This window comes from Lepus europaeus, chromosome 12, assembly GCF_033115175.1.
Source record: "Lepus europaeus isolate LE1 chromosome 12, mLepTim1.pri, whole genome shotgun sequence".
NCBI classification, from domain to species: domain Eukaryota; kingdom Metazoa; phylum Chordata; class Mammalia; order Lagomorpha; family Leporidae; genus Lepus; species Lepus europaeus.
Genome location: NC_084838.1, coordinates 18,122,199 through 18,142,318, shown reverse-complemented (window position 1 = coordinate 18,142,318; position 20,120 = coordinate 18,122,199). Strand labels below are relative to the sequence as shown.

Here is a 20,120-nt window from a genome sequence, read left to right as displayed (position 1 = left end):
AGGGATTGCGCAAAATGACTTTTGAAACTCCTTTCTGCACTGATAATCCTTGATTTTATGTCACAGGTTATAATAGCCTTCAGGGAAGTGAAGTGATAGAGAAGAGACACCTTTTGATTTTGGGGCACCACCCCTTCATTCTTAACTGATTTGGGGATTCTTATACGAGGAACCCGAATGCCCAGCTTATTTAACACTCTGATTTTCCTCTTGCAGGTGGCATTGTCTTGAACCCATCTTTCTATGGCATTCCTGGGCACACCAATACCATGATCCATGAGATCGGTCACAGTTTGGGTCTCTACCACATCTTCCGAGGCATTTCAGAAATCCAGTCCTGCAGTGACCCCTGCATGGAGACAGAGCCCTCTTTCGAGACTGGAGACCTCTGCAATGACACCAACCCAGCTCCCAAACACAAGTTCTGCGGTGACCCTGGGCCAGAGAATGACACCTGTGGCTTTCATAGCTTCTTCAACACTCCTTACAACAACTTCATGAGCTATGCAGGTAGGGCTCTACACTCCACAGAGTGCCTGGCACTGGATGCCTGTTGTGGGCTGCAGTCCTGATTCATAGTAGTCTTGAGTAAGCTGCTTACTTTTTCTAAGACTGGTCCTAAATATTCAGAATATTATTCTTTCCATGGGAATCTGAGGAGTTCAGGGAAGATGTTTTTCTCTCAAAACTCCTCAGAAAAACAAACTTTAAGAAAATGGCTGTGATCCAAATACAGAAAACCCAGGTAGAAGACCACACTCTGCTACTGGGGCCCCTAATACTTCTGAATCATTCCCTCCCTGGGTCACTTTTCACAGGAAAATCGAATGTGTGGACTTGATCTCCCAGTATAGGTTCTTTCTAGTTTTACAGCTGTATTTTTCTAAGCTGGTCATTATTGAACCATTTTTAATTTAACTTAGGTCTCCTTTACATAAATGTGAAATTGTCATCCTCTCCTTTGCAGCTTTTTTTTTTTTTTCACAAAAAAACAAAATGATGCTTTGGTATTGCAAATAGAAAATTATTACATGATATTGGATATGTTTTTCCCTAACTGTGTATACCCTATTATAGCCTTTTTATACCATTAGCAACAGTGTGAAGGGCTCTTCCTCTGGGCTCTAGGGTTTCCTGCCCTTCTTTAATACATGATACTCAAGGCCACTTTTTGCTCTGTTAGCACTTTGAAAAACTAAATCAAAACCCTCCTTTCTCAAACTAGTTAAAGACCTCTCCACTGGCCAGTTTAGTCAAGAGTCCTTGTGTAAGGCACACAAGAAACAATTGCAGGTGGTGGTCCAGCATCAAATTCTATTTCAATAACTTACTTTTCTCCACTGAGAACTAGCGAACTGCGTGAAAGTATAGATTGCATCTAATACATTATTACATGCATATTCCCAGAACCTAGCAAAGGGCATGTTTCTCCCTATATGTCTACTAGGAAGGTGAAAGGAAAGAAAGGAGGGGAGAAAGAAAGGGGGGAAAAAAGAATAAATTCTCATTATAGGAATATACAATTGATTCTTATCAATAACACTTTTTCCACCACAGAACAATTTATTGACTTAAAGGACTTAAATATGCTCCATCTTATTTAATTCTCACTAAATCTCTGAGACCTGTGCTATCCCTATTTTATAGATAAAAATGCTGAGACTACTGACATCATTTGCCACAGTTCAGAAGTCTGACTCCTAGAAGTTTCTTTTCTTCTCTTATGCCATTCTTCAGAAGAGACCTAGCTGTTGATTGCATGGGGAAAATGACCAACATGGATGGAGTGTGTACTCTGAGAGCCTTCGTGGCTGTGGGAGCGGGTTCCAGGCACCCATTCTTGCAGGAACCAGGGAAGTTTCCTTCCAGCTGTTTTGGCTTTCTGATGGGGTTTTGCCTCCATTGCATTTTGTTACTGAAACAAAAGATTTGATGATCCTTGGGGTTCTTGCTTCCTATTTGGGCTGATGTCTTCTGGGGCTTCTCTGGGATAGGGTTCACACAGCCCGTACTTGACACTTCTTGAAAGGTCATAAGCCCAGCTCTGGTACCAGAAAGTCTTTATGTTTGGGTCTCTAAAAAAAGACCAGGGTGCTGGGTATTTCCTCAAATGCAGATTCCCACTGGGCTCCCATTCCCAGCCAGTGCTGACACTCACATCCGGTGCTCCATCCCCTCAAACAGCCCTGCTTACGTTCCATTTCTATAGCACCTTTCCTTGGCCAGCTCAGCACACATGGAAAATAAACAATAACATGAGTTTGGACGTTTGCCGGCCTCTTAGGGGCCTAGAAGCTGCCACTAGCTACCAGACCCCCATAAACTAAAAGATTTTTTTTGTTCCTCTTTGTACAGATCTAAGGGGTGATTGATTTACTGTTGTTTTTTTAAAGGAACCCCTCAGCTCAGTGACCCATTAACAGCAGAACTAATTCACTGAGCAACGATAACAAACTTACACCCGCAAAAGCATATTCAAGGCAACCATGAGCTTTGAAATGTTTGTTTTCCTTAGGATCTCTGATAGATGAGGTGACAAAAGCAGCTGGATGAAATCCAAAATGCACAACAGAACTGGGTTCTCAGGACTAGGGAGAGCCATGCTTTGGGGCTCCCTCCATCAGGAAAGGAGGGTGGAGATATTGCTTGGCCAACTTCCTCCTGTTGCTTTTCCTTCCTGGATGCTTCTTCCTTGAGCCTGTCACTAGTTGCATAAAAGGCCTAGTTAGGGCCGGCGCCACAGCTCAATAGGCTAATCCTCCGCCTTGCGGTGCTGGCACACCGGGTTCTAGTCCCAGTCAGGGCACCGGATTCTGTCCCGGTTGCCCCTCTTCCAGGCCAGCTCTCTGCTGTGGCCCGGGAGTGCAGTGGAGGATGGCCCAAGTGCTTGGGCCCTGCACCCCATGGGAGACCAGGATAAGCACCTGGCTCCTGCCTTTGGATCCGCGCGGTGTGCCGGCCGCAGCGCGCCGGCCGCGGCGGCCATTGGAGGGTGAACCAACGGCAAAAGGAAGACCTTTCTCTCTGTCTCTCTCTCTCTCACTGTCCACTCTGCCTGTCAAAAAAAAAAAAAAAAGTCTAGTTAGTGTAGCCCTGTCCAATAGAACTTGCTCAAATATGACCATAGTCTCTGTCTGTGTTGTCACAGTAGCATAGCTACTAGCCAAATGTGGCTATTGAGCAACTAGTCTGACTGAGACCTTAAATTATTTTAATTTTTAATTATTTTTTTTACAGGCAGAGTGGACAGTGAGAGAGAGAGAGAGAGAAAGGTCTTCCTTTTGCCGTTGGTTCACCCCCCAAATGGCCACCATGGCCGGCGCACTGCAGCTGGTGCACTGCAGCTGGCACACCACGCGGATCCGAAGCCAGGAGCCAGGTGCTTATCCTGGTCTCCCATGGGGTGCAGGGCCCAAGCATTTGGGCCATCCTCTACTGCACTCCCTGGCCACAGCAGAGAGCTGGCCTGGAAGAGTGGCAACCGGGACAGAATCCGGCACCCCGACCAGGACTAGAACCCGGTGTGCCAGCACCACTAGGCGGAGGATTAGCCTATTGAGCTGCGGCACCAGCCTTAATTTTTTAATTTTAATATATGTGGCTTTCTCCCTATTACTTAGTGCTTGCCTACGGTAATTCTTGGATGAATTTTACATGCCTGGCCCTGTGTGAAACTCTTCATCAGCTTCTCTCATTGAATCTTCTAAGGAGATAAGAGTTACAGATGCAGAAAGTATGGTTCAGATAGCTCAAGTAACTGTCCGAGGATACACATACAAATCAAGACAAAGATGAGACTTAAAACCAAGTCTTTCTTACTGCAGAGTGTGTGTTATTAACCAGTGGCTTTCCAGTTCTGGGAAGACTAAGAAAATGTGAGTGTTCAATTTAAGCAAGCATCAGACAAATGATGGGGGCAAGCAGAGGCCAGCAAGCCAGAGAAAGCACCAGAGAGCATGCAGTGCTGTGCTATTGGCTATGCCCTTGGCATGTAGTCAGGCAGCAAGTCCAACTCCACTTCCTGAAGAGCATAGGCCATAGGGACTCCTCAGGGGGGACCCTCCAGTCAAGGCCTCCTAAAGAATGCAGGAAACTGATCATCTTTCTGTGTTCTTGGCATATTCTAGTGTTCTGCAGTGAATATATGTAACTCTCATAATCATTTATCATTACCATTATCAATATTTTAAAAAGCAACAAAAAGAGACTTTTCCAAAACGTCACTTAGTTTTCATGGGTTAGAAACATGAATTAGGTTGGTAATTGTAGTCATCAGATTTTAAGACAAGTAACAATCATTATTCCTCATTTTACAGTGGGTAAAAATGAGGCTATTAGAGATCAGCTTGTTGCCCAAGGTCCTATTGGGAGTGGAAGCCGTGTTGCATGTCTTAACCTCTGTGCAAGGTGGCTTTCCAGCTACAGGTGGAGACTTGTTCTTGAAAACAAAGTCCAGATAGCAAGTTCGGGGCACTGATCAACAGCATGGGCTCCTCCCCTTGCTCCCAGTGAACTGCACAAAGTCCTCTCCACTTAGGAACAAGATGGGGACAGAGGAATGAGATGAGCTGGCTAATTGTGGAGACAGGAAGAAGCAGTCAGATATCAAGAGGAGGCAATTGTGGCCGGCGCTGTGGCTCACTTGGCTAGTCCTCTGCCTGCGGCGCTGGCACCCCGGGTTCTAGTTCCAGTTGGGGTGCCGGATTCTGTCCCGGTTGCTCCTCTTCCAGTCCAGCTCTCTACTGTGGCCCGGGAGTGCAGTGGAGGATGGCCCAAGTGCTTGGGCCCTGCACCTTCATGGAAGACCAGGAGGAAGCACCTGGCTCCTAGCTTCGGATCAGTGCAGCGTGCCAGCCATGGCGGCCATTTGGGGGGTGAACCAACAGAAAAAGGAAGACCTTTCTCTCTGACTCTCTCTCTGTCACTCTCTAACTCTGCCTGTCAAAGAGAGAGAGAGAGAGAGAGAGAGAGAGAGAGAGAGAGAGAGAGAGAGAGGAGGAAATTGGAGGCAGGAAGCCAAGTGGGGCCGACTCTAGACATTAGCTAATTGAGACAGAGCATTTGTGATACATGGAAATCATTTGGGATTTCACCTAAGATTCTGATAGCAGCTGAGTCTCTAGGAGATGTGCTCTGGAACAGACATTTTCTGACTTTAATCTTTCAAATTCAAATTCATTTCTGATCCCCTAATAAATTCTATCACCTGTCAGTTTTCCAATATTTTTAATGACAAACATGGAAATGGTAGATTATAAAGGGCAAATCTTCTCAGGAGACAAAAGAATATGTCAGAAGTTTATAGAGGAAAAAATCTTGCTGTTTATAACCTTGTTTATCTTGATAAATGCTTTATGTGACCCAGCTCATTGAATCTCCACAACTCTATTGGTTAGATTTTATATAAATGCCCCCCCAATTTATACATGAGGGAGCTAAGTCTTAAAGTTAGGTCATTTCTAAGTAATATCCAGTTATTTTGTATTTACAACCATCCCCTGGTTAATGAATGGCTGTATTATTTCTAACATTTTTACTATGACAAGGGATATTTCAAGAAACATCCTTCACATGTATTTTTCCCTGTATTTGTCCATGAGCAGCTATTGAATCCTTGAATGTGGTATTAGTAGACCAAAAAGAATGAGAGAGAGAGAGAGAGAGATCTTCCATCCACTGGTTCACTCCCCAGATGGCCATAACGGCTGGAGCTGGGCCGATCTGAAGTCAGGAGCTGCTTCCTGTAGGTGCAGGGGCCAAAGCACTTGGGCAATCCTCTATTGCTTTCCCAGGCACATTAGCAGGGAGCTGAATTTAGAAATGCAGCAGCCGGGACTCAAACCAGCACCCGTATGGGGTGTCAGCACTGCAGGAGGCAGCTTTACTCACCACGCCGCAACATCGGCCCCTGACATCGTTCTTGATATGTGCCTTCATTTCAACCCCATTCTTAGATAAGCATTCTTGTTATTATCATCATCTCCACTTTACAGATAAGGAAACTGAAGCACTGATGGCATAAAACCACCTCCAGATCGCGCGTGCACTAACTTAATCACAGGGCAATACTTTCTTTCTTAGCCATCATATCCCTCTCCTGCATCTATTCCATGGCTCTTTCAGGCTTTCAGGGGTGAAGTGCAAAGTTCATATCAACAATGTAATATTTACCTGATGATCTGACCATTCTCAGACTGAGGTGCTTGGACTCCAGGCAATGCAGAGCTACAGAATACTTGGTATTCAAGGAGTTACATTGTGCATCTGGGCTTGAGAGAGATTTACTTGATTAGTCACTCTTATGCAGTGCTTGTTAAGGGACATCAGGCTCTTCTGCTTCCTCCAGACATAGTAAAGACTTTCCCCAGGGAGCTGTAATGGAGGCTGTCAAAAGTTACTAAGGGGATCTGAGGAAGCTTCTGTGTAGCAATCTCTTGCACCCTAGTCCCTTCCCTAAGCTGGATTCTCAAGGTTGTATCCAACCATCCAGCACCTGCCCAAACTTACTTTCTATTTGATGAGGAGAAGCAGATTTGTGCTGCAGGATTCCCAGTAGTGTGTTTATTTTAAGATCTGGCAAGCCCTGAGCTCGTCTGTTTAGAGCCTAGCTGAAGAAACCCTGACCAGGAGGACACCTCCAAAAAGAGGTGTTTTGGGAATCCAAGCCAAAATGTGCCTTTCCCTATCCCTGGAGAAGCTGAATAAAACAGTTGAAGGGAGAAATAGAAGGCCAGCTTCTACCCTGGGAGCCAAGTCAAGAGGGGATAGGACTGAAGATCACTGGATCAGAAAACACCTGAGATTGTGTACTGAGCCCCCTCAGATTCAAGTGGAATTCCCATTTTTCAACACCTGTGGGAGTCTTTATCCATCCAAGGTCTCATTTGTGCTCACACAGAAGTTCTCTTGATTAGAATCACTGTCGTGGCATCATCACAGCCTAGGTTAAAGTCCAGGGCACTGGATCAGTACTCTTAGTTCTGTGATCTTGGCAAAGCCACCCCACCTCCACGAGCTTGTTTACTACTCTATAAGATGGGGGGAATAGTAGCATGCATTCCACAAATAACAGGTGGAGAGAGATTTAAATGTGATCAGGGCATGTTCCAATCTGTCTTGCTTGTACTAAGCACTTGGTGAATGTCTCAATGACAGTGCAGTGTGGGGGATGTTACTTCTCATCCTGCTATCAAGTACTTTGAGGTTGGATTGCTCCAGGGTCTGCCTGAGCCTCTGACTTGCTCGGTCTGTATAGGACACTGTGTCTCTGTGGTTGCAGAGCTCTTTCTCTCCGATCCCACAACTGCCTTTCCCTGTCTTAGCTGTGTAATCTGGTTGACCTCAAGTACCTCCATCTTTGAAAGCCTTTTTGGTTCACACTCCTATCCTCACATACTTTCTCTCTCCATTCATCAGTGTTGGACTTCACAGACTTTAGCAGACTTGGAACAACCTTAATTCAGAATGAGCTGGCCTCGACTTCATAACTAGAAGTAGCTTTTCAAGGGTATGGACTTGTTAAATTTTATTCTTCTACATCACTCGACACATAGCAGAGAATATGTAGTAGACATGCAGAAGGCTTTTTTGAAGGGCAGTATTGCCACATTGGTGAAAAGTGGAATTAATGAGTGAGAGGGTGAATGAATGTGAAAAAATGAGTTAGGGGATCAGTGAGGCTATAAATGAATAAATGGGCAGGTAAACAACTGAATGAATGAGAGAGAGCTATCAAGTGATTGGTGAAGGAGGGAAGCAGTAAAGGAATTGTTGATTTAGTGAACAATGGATTGGAGCTCATGGAAGGCAGCTGTCTTGACATTGTCTTTAGCCATGACCTCTGGACTACCCTCTCCACAGTCGCAGGCATAATTTTCCAGTTCCATGCACCCTCCCCTTCCTCCTGTCTCCTCTCACCTGTCTCCACAAGTGATGACTACACTAATTTGTTCACAGACCATTAACTCTTGAGCACTGGAACAGGCAGCCTTGGGTTGGCAAGGAAGGGCTGAGGTGCTGGTGCTCAGCTGTTGGAAGACGTCATCATTCTCTCACATGCCCGCCCGAGCACAAGCTCCTTGCTTATCTCTCCCTCTGCCTGCTTGCAGATGACGACTGTACGGACTCCTTCACGCCCAATCAAGTCGCCAGAATGCACTGCTACTTGGACCTGGTGTACCAGGGCTGGCAGCCCTCCAGGAAGCCGGCGCCTGTTGCCCTTGCACCCCAGGTTGTGGGCCACACTACAGACTCTGTGACGCTGGAGTGGTTCCCACCCATCGATGGCCGCTTCTTTGAAAGGTGAGTGTGTCCTATGAAGTGTTGATTCCATCCCTTTCTCTCCTGCCAACAAGAGGGAAACTTGGAAGGGAAACAATCTTGGAAAGGGTTTATGCAGTGTTTCTTGTTCTTGCTCAGTTCTTGTTCTTATCACTCAGCACAGTAGCTTGTATATATAGGAACCTTGCAAATTTTGATTCAGGGACTAAATGAATGTTTGCCAATTACAAATGAATAATGATTGATACATATTTTTAATGATTGGATGTTTAGATTTGCTTTTTTATTAGAAATTTGGAAACTCTATTACTAGAAATTGCTTAGATGGAGGTACTGTTCTCATCTTTAAGAGCTCAGAAGTTGAAATTGCCTCTGGTTAGTGAGTAGCAACCTTCCTATTTTTTTGTATATAATTCATATTATTTATGAAAAGGTATACATGTGCATATAGTTCTACACATGTGGATGCATACACATATCTAAGGATAATTCAAAGGCTTATGGGAAATGCATTTAATAATAAGTCTATTTTAGTGTGCTAAATTTTGAAATACATGCATATGAGAGTTCTTCAAAAACTTGATGAGAAATGAGTACTATAGAAAAGTATTCATAGCTTTCCAAAAGATTTTTACACTGAAATAAAATTTTTTACTTCCATTTTTTTCATACATTTTTTAAGCATCCTCATATATACAATATATAATCACAGTCATGACTGTACCTAGTGTTTCTTTGTAGAATTGAAGGTAGAAGACAAGGGAATGATAACTAAAGCACAAGGTACCTCAATTCTGCTCCTATGCCTGTCACTAATTACTTATATTACCTTAGGCAGTTTGTTTTCCCTCCCTGTGTCTTATTCTTCTCCCCTGAAAAGTAAATTTAAGGATACCACAGTGGCTTAAAGATGGAAACCTGAATTACATGATCTTTTATGGGACCTTTCAGCAAGACTCCTTAGGGAACTCAAACTTTCAGGGGATCATGAAGAAAGAACAAGGTGTCTACATCTATTGTGGAGCTTTGATATAATTCAGGAAAAACCAGTCTAGCCTTTCATGGGGACATTTCATTCAATAACAGTGACAGAACATTGATGACGTTGAAAATAAAAACCATGCTAATAACTAATTAGTGGTACTCTCTTGTGGTTGCTGCTGTGGATCAAGTGCTTGCTATGTGGATGAATTCTGTAAAAGTACAGAGCCTTGTTTAATCTTTCCACTAACCCTGTCAAAAAGGGATTGCCTCCCTCATCTTCCAGAAAAGGAGAGAAGTGGAGCTGAAAGTGGCTAAGAGATTTGACCCAAAGCCCAAAGAAAGTGGTAGAGGCTAGGCTCCAACTGATATTCAGGAATGTCTAGTCTCAGAATCTCACATGCTTTCTTTTTTCTTTTTTTTCTTTTTTTTTTTTTCTTTGACAGGCAGAGTAGACAGTGAGAGAGAGACAGAGAGAAAGGTCTTCCTTTTGCCGTTGGTTCACCCTCCAATGTCCGCCGCGGCCAGTGCGCTGCGGCCGGTGCACCGCGCTGATCTAAAGGCAGGAGCCAGGTGCTTCTCCTGGTCTCCCATGGGGTGCAGGGCCCACGCACTTGGGCCATCCTCCACTGCACTCCCGGGCCATAGCAGAGAGCTGGCCTGGAAGAGGGGCAACCGGGACAGAATCCGGTGCCCCGACCGGGACTAGAACCCGGTGTGCCGGCACCACAAGGCGAAGGATTAGCCTATTGATCCATGGCGCCGGCCACACATGCTTTCATTAAGCTGTTCCAGAACTAGAGTTACAAGGGAGGTGTTACACCTCCTCCCAAAATTGCCACAAAAAGATGACAAGGAGCTCTAATTACAAGTGTGTGTGTGTGTGTGTGTTTGACTATATTAGTGTGTGTGTTAAAACATTTAGACAGAGGACTAAAACAGACACTTCTTTTTTTTAGAAAACTTTTATTTAATAAATATAAATTTCGAAAGTACAACTTTTGGATTATAGCAGTTTTTCCCCCATAACCACCCTCCCACAGGCCAAGCATCCCATATCCTACTCCTTCTCTCATCCCATTTTTCATTAAGGTTCATTTTTAATTATCTTTATATATAGAAGATCAACTTAGTATTTACTAAGTAAAGATTTCAACAGATTGCACCCACACAGACACACAAAGTATAAAATGCTGTTTGAATACTAGTTTTACCGTTAATTTGCATAGTACAACACATTAAGGACAGAGAAAGACCAACAAATATAAAAAACATGTTCAACATCATTAATTATCTGAAAATGCAAATGAAAACCACATTGAGATGTTACTTCACACCTGCTAGAAATGAACATTATCAAAAGGATAAAGATAAGTGTTGGCGAGGATGAGGAGCAAAAGGGAACCGTGGTGCACTGTTGGTGGGAATATAAATTAATAAAGCCAGCATGGAAAACAGCATGGAGAGCCCTCAGAAAACTAAAACTAGACTTACTGTATGATCCAGAGAGTTCACTTTTATGTGTATTTCCAAAAGAATTGAAATTGCATGCCAGAGAGACATCTTCACTCCCATGGTCACTGTGGAATTGTTCACAGCAGTTAAGATGTAGAAAATACTTAGGTATCTAACCACCAGATGAATGGATGAGGACAGTGTGATATATACACACAATGGAATACTATTTGGCCTTATAAAAAGGGGAAATCCTCTTGTTTGAAACCAAATGAGTGAACCCAAAGAACACTACTAAATTAAATCAGCTAGGCACAGAAAGACAAATATTACATGATCTCTTTCATATATGAAATCCAAAGTAGTTAAGTCATTGGAATATTGGGTAAAATGAGAGCTGCAAGAGGCTGAGGGAGGGCAGTAGATGGCAAAAGGCAAGATGTTAATCTAAGAATAGAAAGTCTCATTTAGACAGGGAGTATACGCTTTAGTGATCTATTTAATAGATGGTCACTATACCAAATAATAATGAGAGACTGGCACTGTGGTGTAGTTGGTAAAGCCACCCCCTGCCATGCCAGTGTCCCATATGGGTGCCAGTTCAAGACCTGGCTGCACCCTTTGCAGTCCAGCTCCCTGATAATGTGCTTGGGAAAGCAGCAGAAGATGCTCCAAGTGCTTGGACCCCTGCATTGACATAGGAGACCTGGAAGAGGCTCCAGGCTCTGGACTTCAGCCTGGCATAGTTCCAGCTGTTGCAGCCATTTGGAGAGTGAACAAGTGCATGGAAGACCAGTCTCTCCCTCTCTCTCTCTCTGTCTCTCTGTCTCCCCTGTCCATCTCTTTCTGTAACTCTTTCAAATAAATAAATAAACCTTTAAAAATAAAAATAATGCATCATATAGTTCCAAATTGCTAAGGAAGTAGATTTTAAATGTTTCATCACAACAAAAATCAGTATGAGAGGTGACAAATTTGTTAATTAGCTGGATTTAATCCTTTCACATTGTAATCATGTATCAAAATGTCACATTGTTTCCCATAAATACATAAAAATATTGTATTCCATTAAAAATGAAAAATTTTAAATTTTCCTAAAGCATAGTAGATCATGGTTTCACCTTAAATCTGGACTCTAATTTTCCACATTACCCTCGGTCCTAGAATCTAGAACCTCCATCTGGCATCTGGATCAACCTGATCACTGAGGAAGAAATGCATTCCTGAGTCTCTCTGTAGAAACTCCCCTCCCCTGCCCAAGCCACCCTCACTGTGAGCTCAGAGCTCAGTTTGGGAAACCTCATGTGACACTTCAGAGCAGGCTTTCCAGCAGCCTGTGGGTTTATTTATTTTTTCTGTGGTGATGAGAAGTATCAGACTTTTGGTCAAGCCTTGGCCTCAATTCCACTTAAAAATGGAAGTTTTTTAAATGAAGCTTCCTGTGTATGTATTCAATTTGTATTTCATAAAGCAGTTATTGTCCATTAAATAGATACCATCTGATTGTTGGAAACCTATTGGAGGGTTAATTGTTGTGTAATGATATATGTCTCTATTACATAGTGCTCTCAGCTTCAATCAATATGTTTTTAATAACTTATAGTCAGTTAGTACTTTAGGCTCATACAATAGCTATTCTGTTCAGTCTAAGATTTCATAATGGAGTTATCATATGTTAAATTAAAACTGACATTTTTGAAACATGTCTAATTAGGGTTAACAGCTATAGAGACCATAGTCTATAGCTAGAGGAAGCCAGTGCACAAGTTCAATAAACTGTTGTAAAGAAATAGAGCAACATTTTATGTATACCACTCTTCCATGCACATGGATTTTATATTCCTGCAAATTGGCTTAATATAACGTGTACAAGCTTTGATGCTGGACATCCATTTTCCATTCTCAGTTTTATAACTTGAGTCGATGGGATCTTAGCCCAGCCATCTCACCTTTCTGACCCTCTAAGTCTTCTTTCATGTAAAGGTGTTAATTATGCCCCACTGGGTTTGTGGGGAATTCAACAAAATAACATCTGTAATAAGCCAAGCACACAGGCTATATGTTCACGAAATATTCTCTCCCATTTTTGCAATGTTTTCCAGAGCTTTATAGCTACTTGAAAATTCCCTTTCCCTGAAAAACCTCCAGTGTTTTCCACTACATCCATCAATGCCAACATCTTGCCCCTGGCCATGCTCATGTCCTCCTGCTGTTCTCACATCTGTGGTCTAAGAGAATACAAGGGTTTCCCTTAAAAAAACATATTCAGATCCTCCCACAGTCTGTATCTTCACACATGGGCAACTGAATAAATAATTCAAGGCCACCCCTGGTTTTTCTAACTTCTTTATTTTTTATCAGCCTTGCAAACATGTGTTGACTGGATGGTTTCAGTTATCTGAACAAGTAGCTATGGAGTATTATTGTCAAGAGTACTGGACTGTGAACCGAGACCTGGGTCTGAAATCTTTGTGACCTTATCAATTCCCTCTTTCTCTTGGGCCTCAATTTTCCAAAACTTTTTCAACCAAAGTCCCTTTTCCAAATTCCAGAACACTGAAAATAATTTGAGTGACTGTCTTCTCAATTCTCTTAAAGATGGTGCATATATTTTTGCATAGGGCAGAAGGTAATATATGCTGCACAGTGGATGCCTTAGCAGCACTGTCCAATTGGATTTTCTGCAACAGTAGAAATATCTTATATCTGTACTGTCCAAGATGGCAGCCACTTGCCAACTATGGCTGTAGAACACTTAAAAAGAGACAACATATGTGTTAGGAACCAAATTTTTAAGTTTATTTAATTCTAATTATTTTACATTTAAATAGCTACATATGGATGAAAGCTACCATATTGGACAGCGCAGACTTCAAATTTTAAACTGAGTAAGAAAGATAATCTCTCCTAGCATTAGAATTCTGTGTGTCTATGATTTCATTGTATGTGTGTGTGTGTGTGTGTGGTACATACAAGTGCCCATGAAAATGAAATAAATACCAAAGGTAGGAGACACATATTATACATTCCCAAGATGTATAACATACAACACATTTGCTGTCAGGTGGATAAAGATTTGTTCATTCATCAAAGTATTTACTGGGGATTATTTATTTGCTCATTAATGAAGCATTTACTAAGAATGTCAGGAGTTTTGTGAAGCTCAGGTGACTTCATGTCTTGTCACTCAAAACTAAACATTTAAAGGAAGCATAAAGAATTACACTGTGGCTATTAAGGTCAGTGTGGTTCCTAAATCCATCGTGACAGTTGTAATCTCATTGTTATTACGAAGCTGGTCATGAGGCTCAGAGCTGCAGTTCAGGGATTGTGTTCTTTGGAAAAGATCTCTTCCCACAACAGCAATGCTAAGGAAATCTCTTTCTGTCCAGGATGACCTACCTACAAGAATATTTGTGTAATTATTAATAACTTCAGCAGTATCTCATATTTATTTAAAATATGTAGAAAATTCAGAAAACCAGGAAAAGTAAACATAGAGAGTAAAATCAGTTATCATAGGTTCCACCTCTCAGAAATCATTGCCAATAATATTTCATCACTAAAGTTATTTGGCCAACATTGAGGTATTATTATATACTCAGTGTTTGATATTACTTTTTAAACAATGTTATAGCTTACATTTTTTCCATGAAGTTGTATAATGTTTATTGTTATTTTTTGTAATAACTGCTTACCACTCCAGAAAGCAGTTTAACCATGAGCTATTTAATTATTCTCATACCATTGAATGTTAGTGTTCTTGCAAATTTTTATATGCGTATGCTTTCACATTTACAATGATAAGGCTAATGATGAAAAATCTGCAATTAAAAGGTTTGGACTAGGTTAGTCATGGATATTAGCAATGTGTCTGAGTGACAGTTATTCATTCATTGTCCACCCACCCAATCAACCATCCATCCATCCATTCACCCAGTGATAGATACTGACTAACACTGTGAAACAGGGTATGTGTTGGACCCTAAGAGAAAAGAAAGCATCATAAGACACAGACATTGTCTTTAAAAATCTCACAATCTGTGGACAGAAACTCACCTGTGTACAAAAAAGAGTCTTTGTAGAGGAAATAATTTCTGAAATGTAGCTGGAAGGGTGAGAAACATCAAACAGGTGAAAATTGTGGAATATGAGGTTAACATAACACACCACAATCACTAGGTAAAGCCCAGAGTGAAGAGAACCAAAATTGGCATGACAAGAGGGATACTTTACAAGTCCTATGAATGCCATATCACAGGACATTAGGGGCTAGAGCCACTACAGCAGGTCAGCAGGGCATGGTCTATTCAGACAGAGATTTGATCATTTCCTGCAGCTGTGTGGAAGGAGAATGGGACATGTCAGCATATTTTGATAGTAGGCATATTATGAGCATACTTATCCTGACCATGTGAGCTCAGAGGTATAAGAAAGCTCCCCTTTAAGGATAGACTCCTGAGATTTGAGATTGGAGTCATCTGCCTTCAGATAGCCAAAGCATATAGATTCTTCTAGGAATAATTCATAATGTTTCAACAGGGACATTACATTTTGTGAAATCATGGTTTGGGATTGGTACCTTTCTTGACACCTTCTCATGATTCATTTTCCAGTCCTCCTACAAAGATTGCTCAGATTTGCAGAGTTTGGGGTTCCACATTAGTACAGGAGAAAAGGACTCATCACTCTCCCTTACCCACAACTGCCTCCTAAGCAGATGCCAAATCCAGAGAACAAGTAGGATCCCAGATGCTGTTATGGCCAAGGGGAGATTGAATCCAGATACACAAGACAGAAGGGGAAGCCACCATAATATTCCACTTCTGGGGCTGGCCCCATTGAGGGATTGGCTAACCCCTTGGAAAGCTGCTAAAATGAATTAGATGGCATGGTAAGGAAACTGCTTTTGACTGTTAAAATTAAGGACTGACTCATCTATCCCCAGAACGTCAGGACTGGGCAGTTCCTTAGGCATCATCTAATCCAGCCCGTTCATTTTCAGATGAAAGAGATGTGCCTTCTTCATAGTCAATGCCTAGGATACAGAATGGCACCCAGCTCTTAGTATCCATCTGATCAATATTGCTAAAGGAGAAGATAAAATGGGGTAAACAGTTTGTTCACAACCACTTAGTGGAATTTTTCATGTGGTGAAATTTAAACTATTGCAGGTGGTTAGTCTTTGGCCTATTGTTCCCGTGCTGCTTGAAATCAAAGAAGTGTGTACCATCAGAGCAGAAGATGCTTAGGCATGGGCCATGTCCTTGCTGAGCAACAGGGAAGAATTTCACCTACAGACGTTTTTCAGAAGGCTTGGCATGTGGAGGGAGGAGATGGGCCACTGTAGCAGATGCCAATGCCTACTCCTGTCAATTGCTCATTCAACTGTTCCTAAGTCGGTGCATGTTCCCTCTTTCCTTGGCCTCCTAGAGAATTGGGATCAGCATGTGACCTGTGCCTGGAAGGGAGAATCTTGGTGCAGTATGCTTTCAACGCCTCCTCCCCAATGCCCTGTGGCCCATCAGGACACTGGAGCCCTCGGGAAGCAGAAGGTAAGCTGCTCTTCTGGAAGCATTTTCCCAGGTTGCATGTGCAGAGGAACCACTCTTTCAGTGTCTCTGGAGTTTGATGATTTTTACTTGTCTTTCTGTCTCCATTGATCTGAAGAGTACTCTGGAAGGACAATGTTCGTGCAGTCATTTGAAAGATTTGTTTTCAGTGATTGCACTGTGCTGGGGATGTTATTCCCACACAAACAAAGGCAACAAATATCCATTAAGTACCCAAAGCCTCTCCTTCTAAGGACACAGTGTGTAAGGGTGCATGTAACCTCCAGACCACAGCTAGAGTCCACTTAAGCAACTTGAGTCTCCAAATCATCAGTAGTCTTTGATTCTTCTTTAGTTATTCCCGAGCCTATCCACAGCACTCTCATATGTATCACACTATTCCTTTCATTTCTTCCATACATGTTCCTTTTTAATATCCATTTAACTGCAAGACACTTGAGGAAAGCACTTCACAGTAATCATTTTGTGGACTCTATCCACAATCATACCTTTCTCTGTCTAGAGGATGTCTACCAGCGCCCCCAAGAAGCCAACAATCCTGTGCTTCCTACAGCATTATTGTTTTCTGTAGAAATTAAGAGATCACCTTTTGCTAAATGCTTATTGTTGTACTTTATCAGTTGGTCCTGAAGCCAGATGAACAGGCACCCCAAGCCTTGTCTTTCATCCTCTCTCCATTGGACCTAAGAGACATACACATACACCATGCCCTTGCCCAGTGCTTTTTCTCCTGTGCAGGTCTGCTCATGCCCATAGTCACTGGGTGAGGACACTGTTACACTAGCTCACTGGAGGGAGTGGAATCAGTCCCCTCATTGAGCTTCAGAGTGAACTCTGCTATCCTCTTTATTTTTAGAAAGAAGGTTAGAGAGAAAAAGGCCAGAGATAGACTAAAGTAAGGAATAGGGATCAGAGGGGAGAGTGAATTTGAAAAATGATAGTACTGTACTTTATTTTCTAAAGTAGCTTAAAATAAAAATGAGAGTCAAACTTGGGAACTCTAAACAAATCCATCTGGAATGTAAAGCGAGAGGGATGTCTGGGAGAAACCCTCAATTCGGCCTCACAGGATCACAAGCTGTCAGACTTGGAAGGAATGCCTAGGGTCAGGCAGCCCTGGGTCACACCCAGGGCAGGAATCCCCTCTATGCACTTCCTCACTGAGGTGTCCTGGCACCCTGTTCCATCGCCATTGTTTAGAAAGTTCTTCCTGAGATTTGCAATCATAATTTTCCCACCCAAACTGGATCTGCTTTCAGTTTTCATAAAAGAAATCTGTCTCTTCCACCTGACAACACCTTGCACACTGAAGTAGAGTAAACTCATCTCATCTGTGACCCCCTGTAGGGACTATGTGCTGGGCACTTTCCTGGAGATGCATGGCCATCTGGTAGGCCATTGTGGATAAATAAATGAACAGTTGTCTTTCAGCATGAAGAGACACAATTGAATAGAAGTATAGTGTGTTGGGAATCAGTAGAAAAAGGACCCCTCTCCTAACTGCAGACTCTAGCTTCCCACAAAACGTCTGAACATCAGTGAGCAAGGTGCTTTTCAGAATGTGAGAAGACTTTAATATGTTTACAGCAGTGGTTTTCTAATTATGTTCCAGGAAATAACGGGGCTTCTTGAGGGTTTTTCAATGTATCTTTAAAGTGAAAATTATTTTCATAATATTAAGAGGATACTTCAAATGTTAGTGGAAAACAGAATTAAAAAATGAGTTTAGGGACCAGCATTGTGGCACAGCAGGTTAAGCCGTTGTCCGCAATTCCAACATGCCATATTGATTACAGCACACCAAGATTTCAAGCCCTAACTATTCTGCTTCTATCCAGCTCCCTGTGTCTGGGAAGTCAGTGGATTATGGTGCTAGTGTCTGAGCGCTTGCCACCAATGTAGGAGACCAGGATGGAGTTTCTGGTTCCTGGCTTCAGCCTGGGTCAGATCCAGTCTTAAATATTGTGGCCATTTGGGGAGTAAACCAGTGGATGGGAGATCTCTCTCTCTCTCTCCTTTCAAATAAACTGTTTTTAAATGATAAGTTTATGGGGAGGATGTTGTTAAGACACCACTTGGGATGCCCATACCCTGTACTGGAGTTCCTGGGTTTGGTTCCTGGCTCTGCTACTAATCTTAAATTCTGGCTAATGCAAACCCTGGGAGGCAGCAGGTGATGGCTCATGTGGAAGACCTGAATTGAATTTTCAGGTCCCAGCTTCAACCTGGTTCAGCCCTGAATGTTTAAAACATTTGGAGAGTGAACCTGCAATAAGACATTCATTCATTTTCTCCCTCTCTCTCAAGTAAGTAAATAAAAATTTTAAAAAGCAAAGATAAGTTTATTTGGGTGCCCCAAATTTTGAAATCTCTGCATAGTATTTTCAGAATACAAATTTTCAGCAACCTTTTTGTTGTTCTTTCTCCTGTGCAGGTCAAATGTAATTTCCAAAATTTTTGTACCAGCATAAATGTATCTTTTAATTCAAGTTTTCCATGAACTTTTTGAGGTAGCCTCATAATGTGAGATCATTTGCCCTTTTCACCCTCATTCTCTCCTGAGAGTACAGTGGAATTTTCCATCAGGTGTATGACGTGTTATGTTAATGCTCTGGTAGCTAACAGATCACACTCTTATTTATTCTTGAAGTTTAAAATTTCTTTGTTTTAGTTGTGGTTGCAATTTACATATTTAGTTTACAATTTACATATTGTAACAATTGGGGCACAGTATATTAACTACCAATAGATACAGCTTCACTAAGCACAAACTACTCAATAATGCTGTACAAGTTTAAATGGGTTTAGAACATGAAGATGGAAGTGGGAAAGGTTGGACAGGTGAGGTGGATAATGACCAGGTGAGTGTGGATTTGGATTTATGCTGAATGTAGTGGGAAGACGTCATGTGCTTGGTGGGGGTATGGTATGTGATAAGATGTGGTTGTTATAGAGACTGCATGAACTTTTCTGTAGAAAAGAGATTGGGCAGGTGGATACTAATGGAAAAGCAGCAGCCAGGTAACTGTTGCCATAATCCAGATGAAGGGTGGTGGTGGCCTGGGTGAGATCAGAGTAAGAAGAAGGGAGAGGACTTGGTAGATCTGAGTTATATTTGGAAGGTAGGGTAAGGTAGGACTTCTGCTTGAGAATTCTCTGGCTAAAATCTTCTTGGTTTGTTCTGTCATTTGTTTGAATGACCTAATTTCCAGACATTTCCCAATACCTTCCTCTATCCCAATGCCAGTTGGTGAAGTCTGTTCCTGATTTGTCCCTGACCCTCCTAAAGTACAATATGCAGTATGGAGTTCAATGAGAGTCACTGAGCCCATTCTCTGGGATGACTCAGGCATGCCAAGGATATCCACCCACTCCGGGTTTCCCTCCTATGTAAACTGAGCACACAGAGGCCAGGAAAAGACACTGTTCTTTTTTTGGAGCATCCTATTACAGACTCTGTGATCCTTTTGGCTCAGACCCTTTTAATATCCTTGAAGAAATAAACTTTTCCATGAACCAAACTCTGAAATTTATTTCTCAACTCATTTTCATCCTATTTATCTTTGTGTGTTTAAGTTGTTGGACTTCCCAAACTAACATAAAACTCCCAACTTCATGAGCGATGCCAGACATGTCTGTGGGGTTGGGGAAAGAGCACAGTGTGGGGTGGGGCAGATGAGTACAATTGGACCTCAATCCCAGAACTGCCATCAGTTGACTCTGTGCCCTTGCCCAAGGTGCTCAGCCTCTCTAAAGATGGCATGTAATCCACAATATGGACATTAGAACTATTATCCTTCCTAGCCTGTTCTTCCATGGAGCCATAACTTC

At 42.3% G+C, this 20,120-nt stretch overlaps 1 protein-coding gene across 1 annotated transcript in view; it reads left to right on the top strand.

Annotated features, from left to right (window-relative positions):
- The window catches only part of PAPPA (pappalysin 1), a 268,195-nt gene that overhangs the window by 70,620 nt on the left and 177,455 nt on the right, over window positions 1–20,120 (top strand). Inside the window, exons 4-6 of the mRNA XM_062207691.1 lie at window positions 217–510; window positions 8,109–8,301; window positions 16,150–16,271. Coding sequence (XP_062063675.1) covers window positions 217–510; window positions 8,109–8,301; window positions 16,150–16,271 — 609 coding nt within the window. The remainder of the gene's footprint in view (window positions 1–216; window positions 511–8,108; window positions 8,302–16,149; window positions 16,272–20,120) is intronic.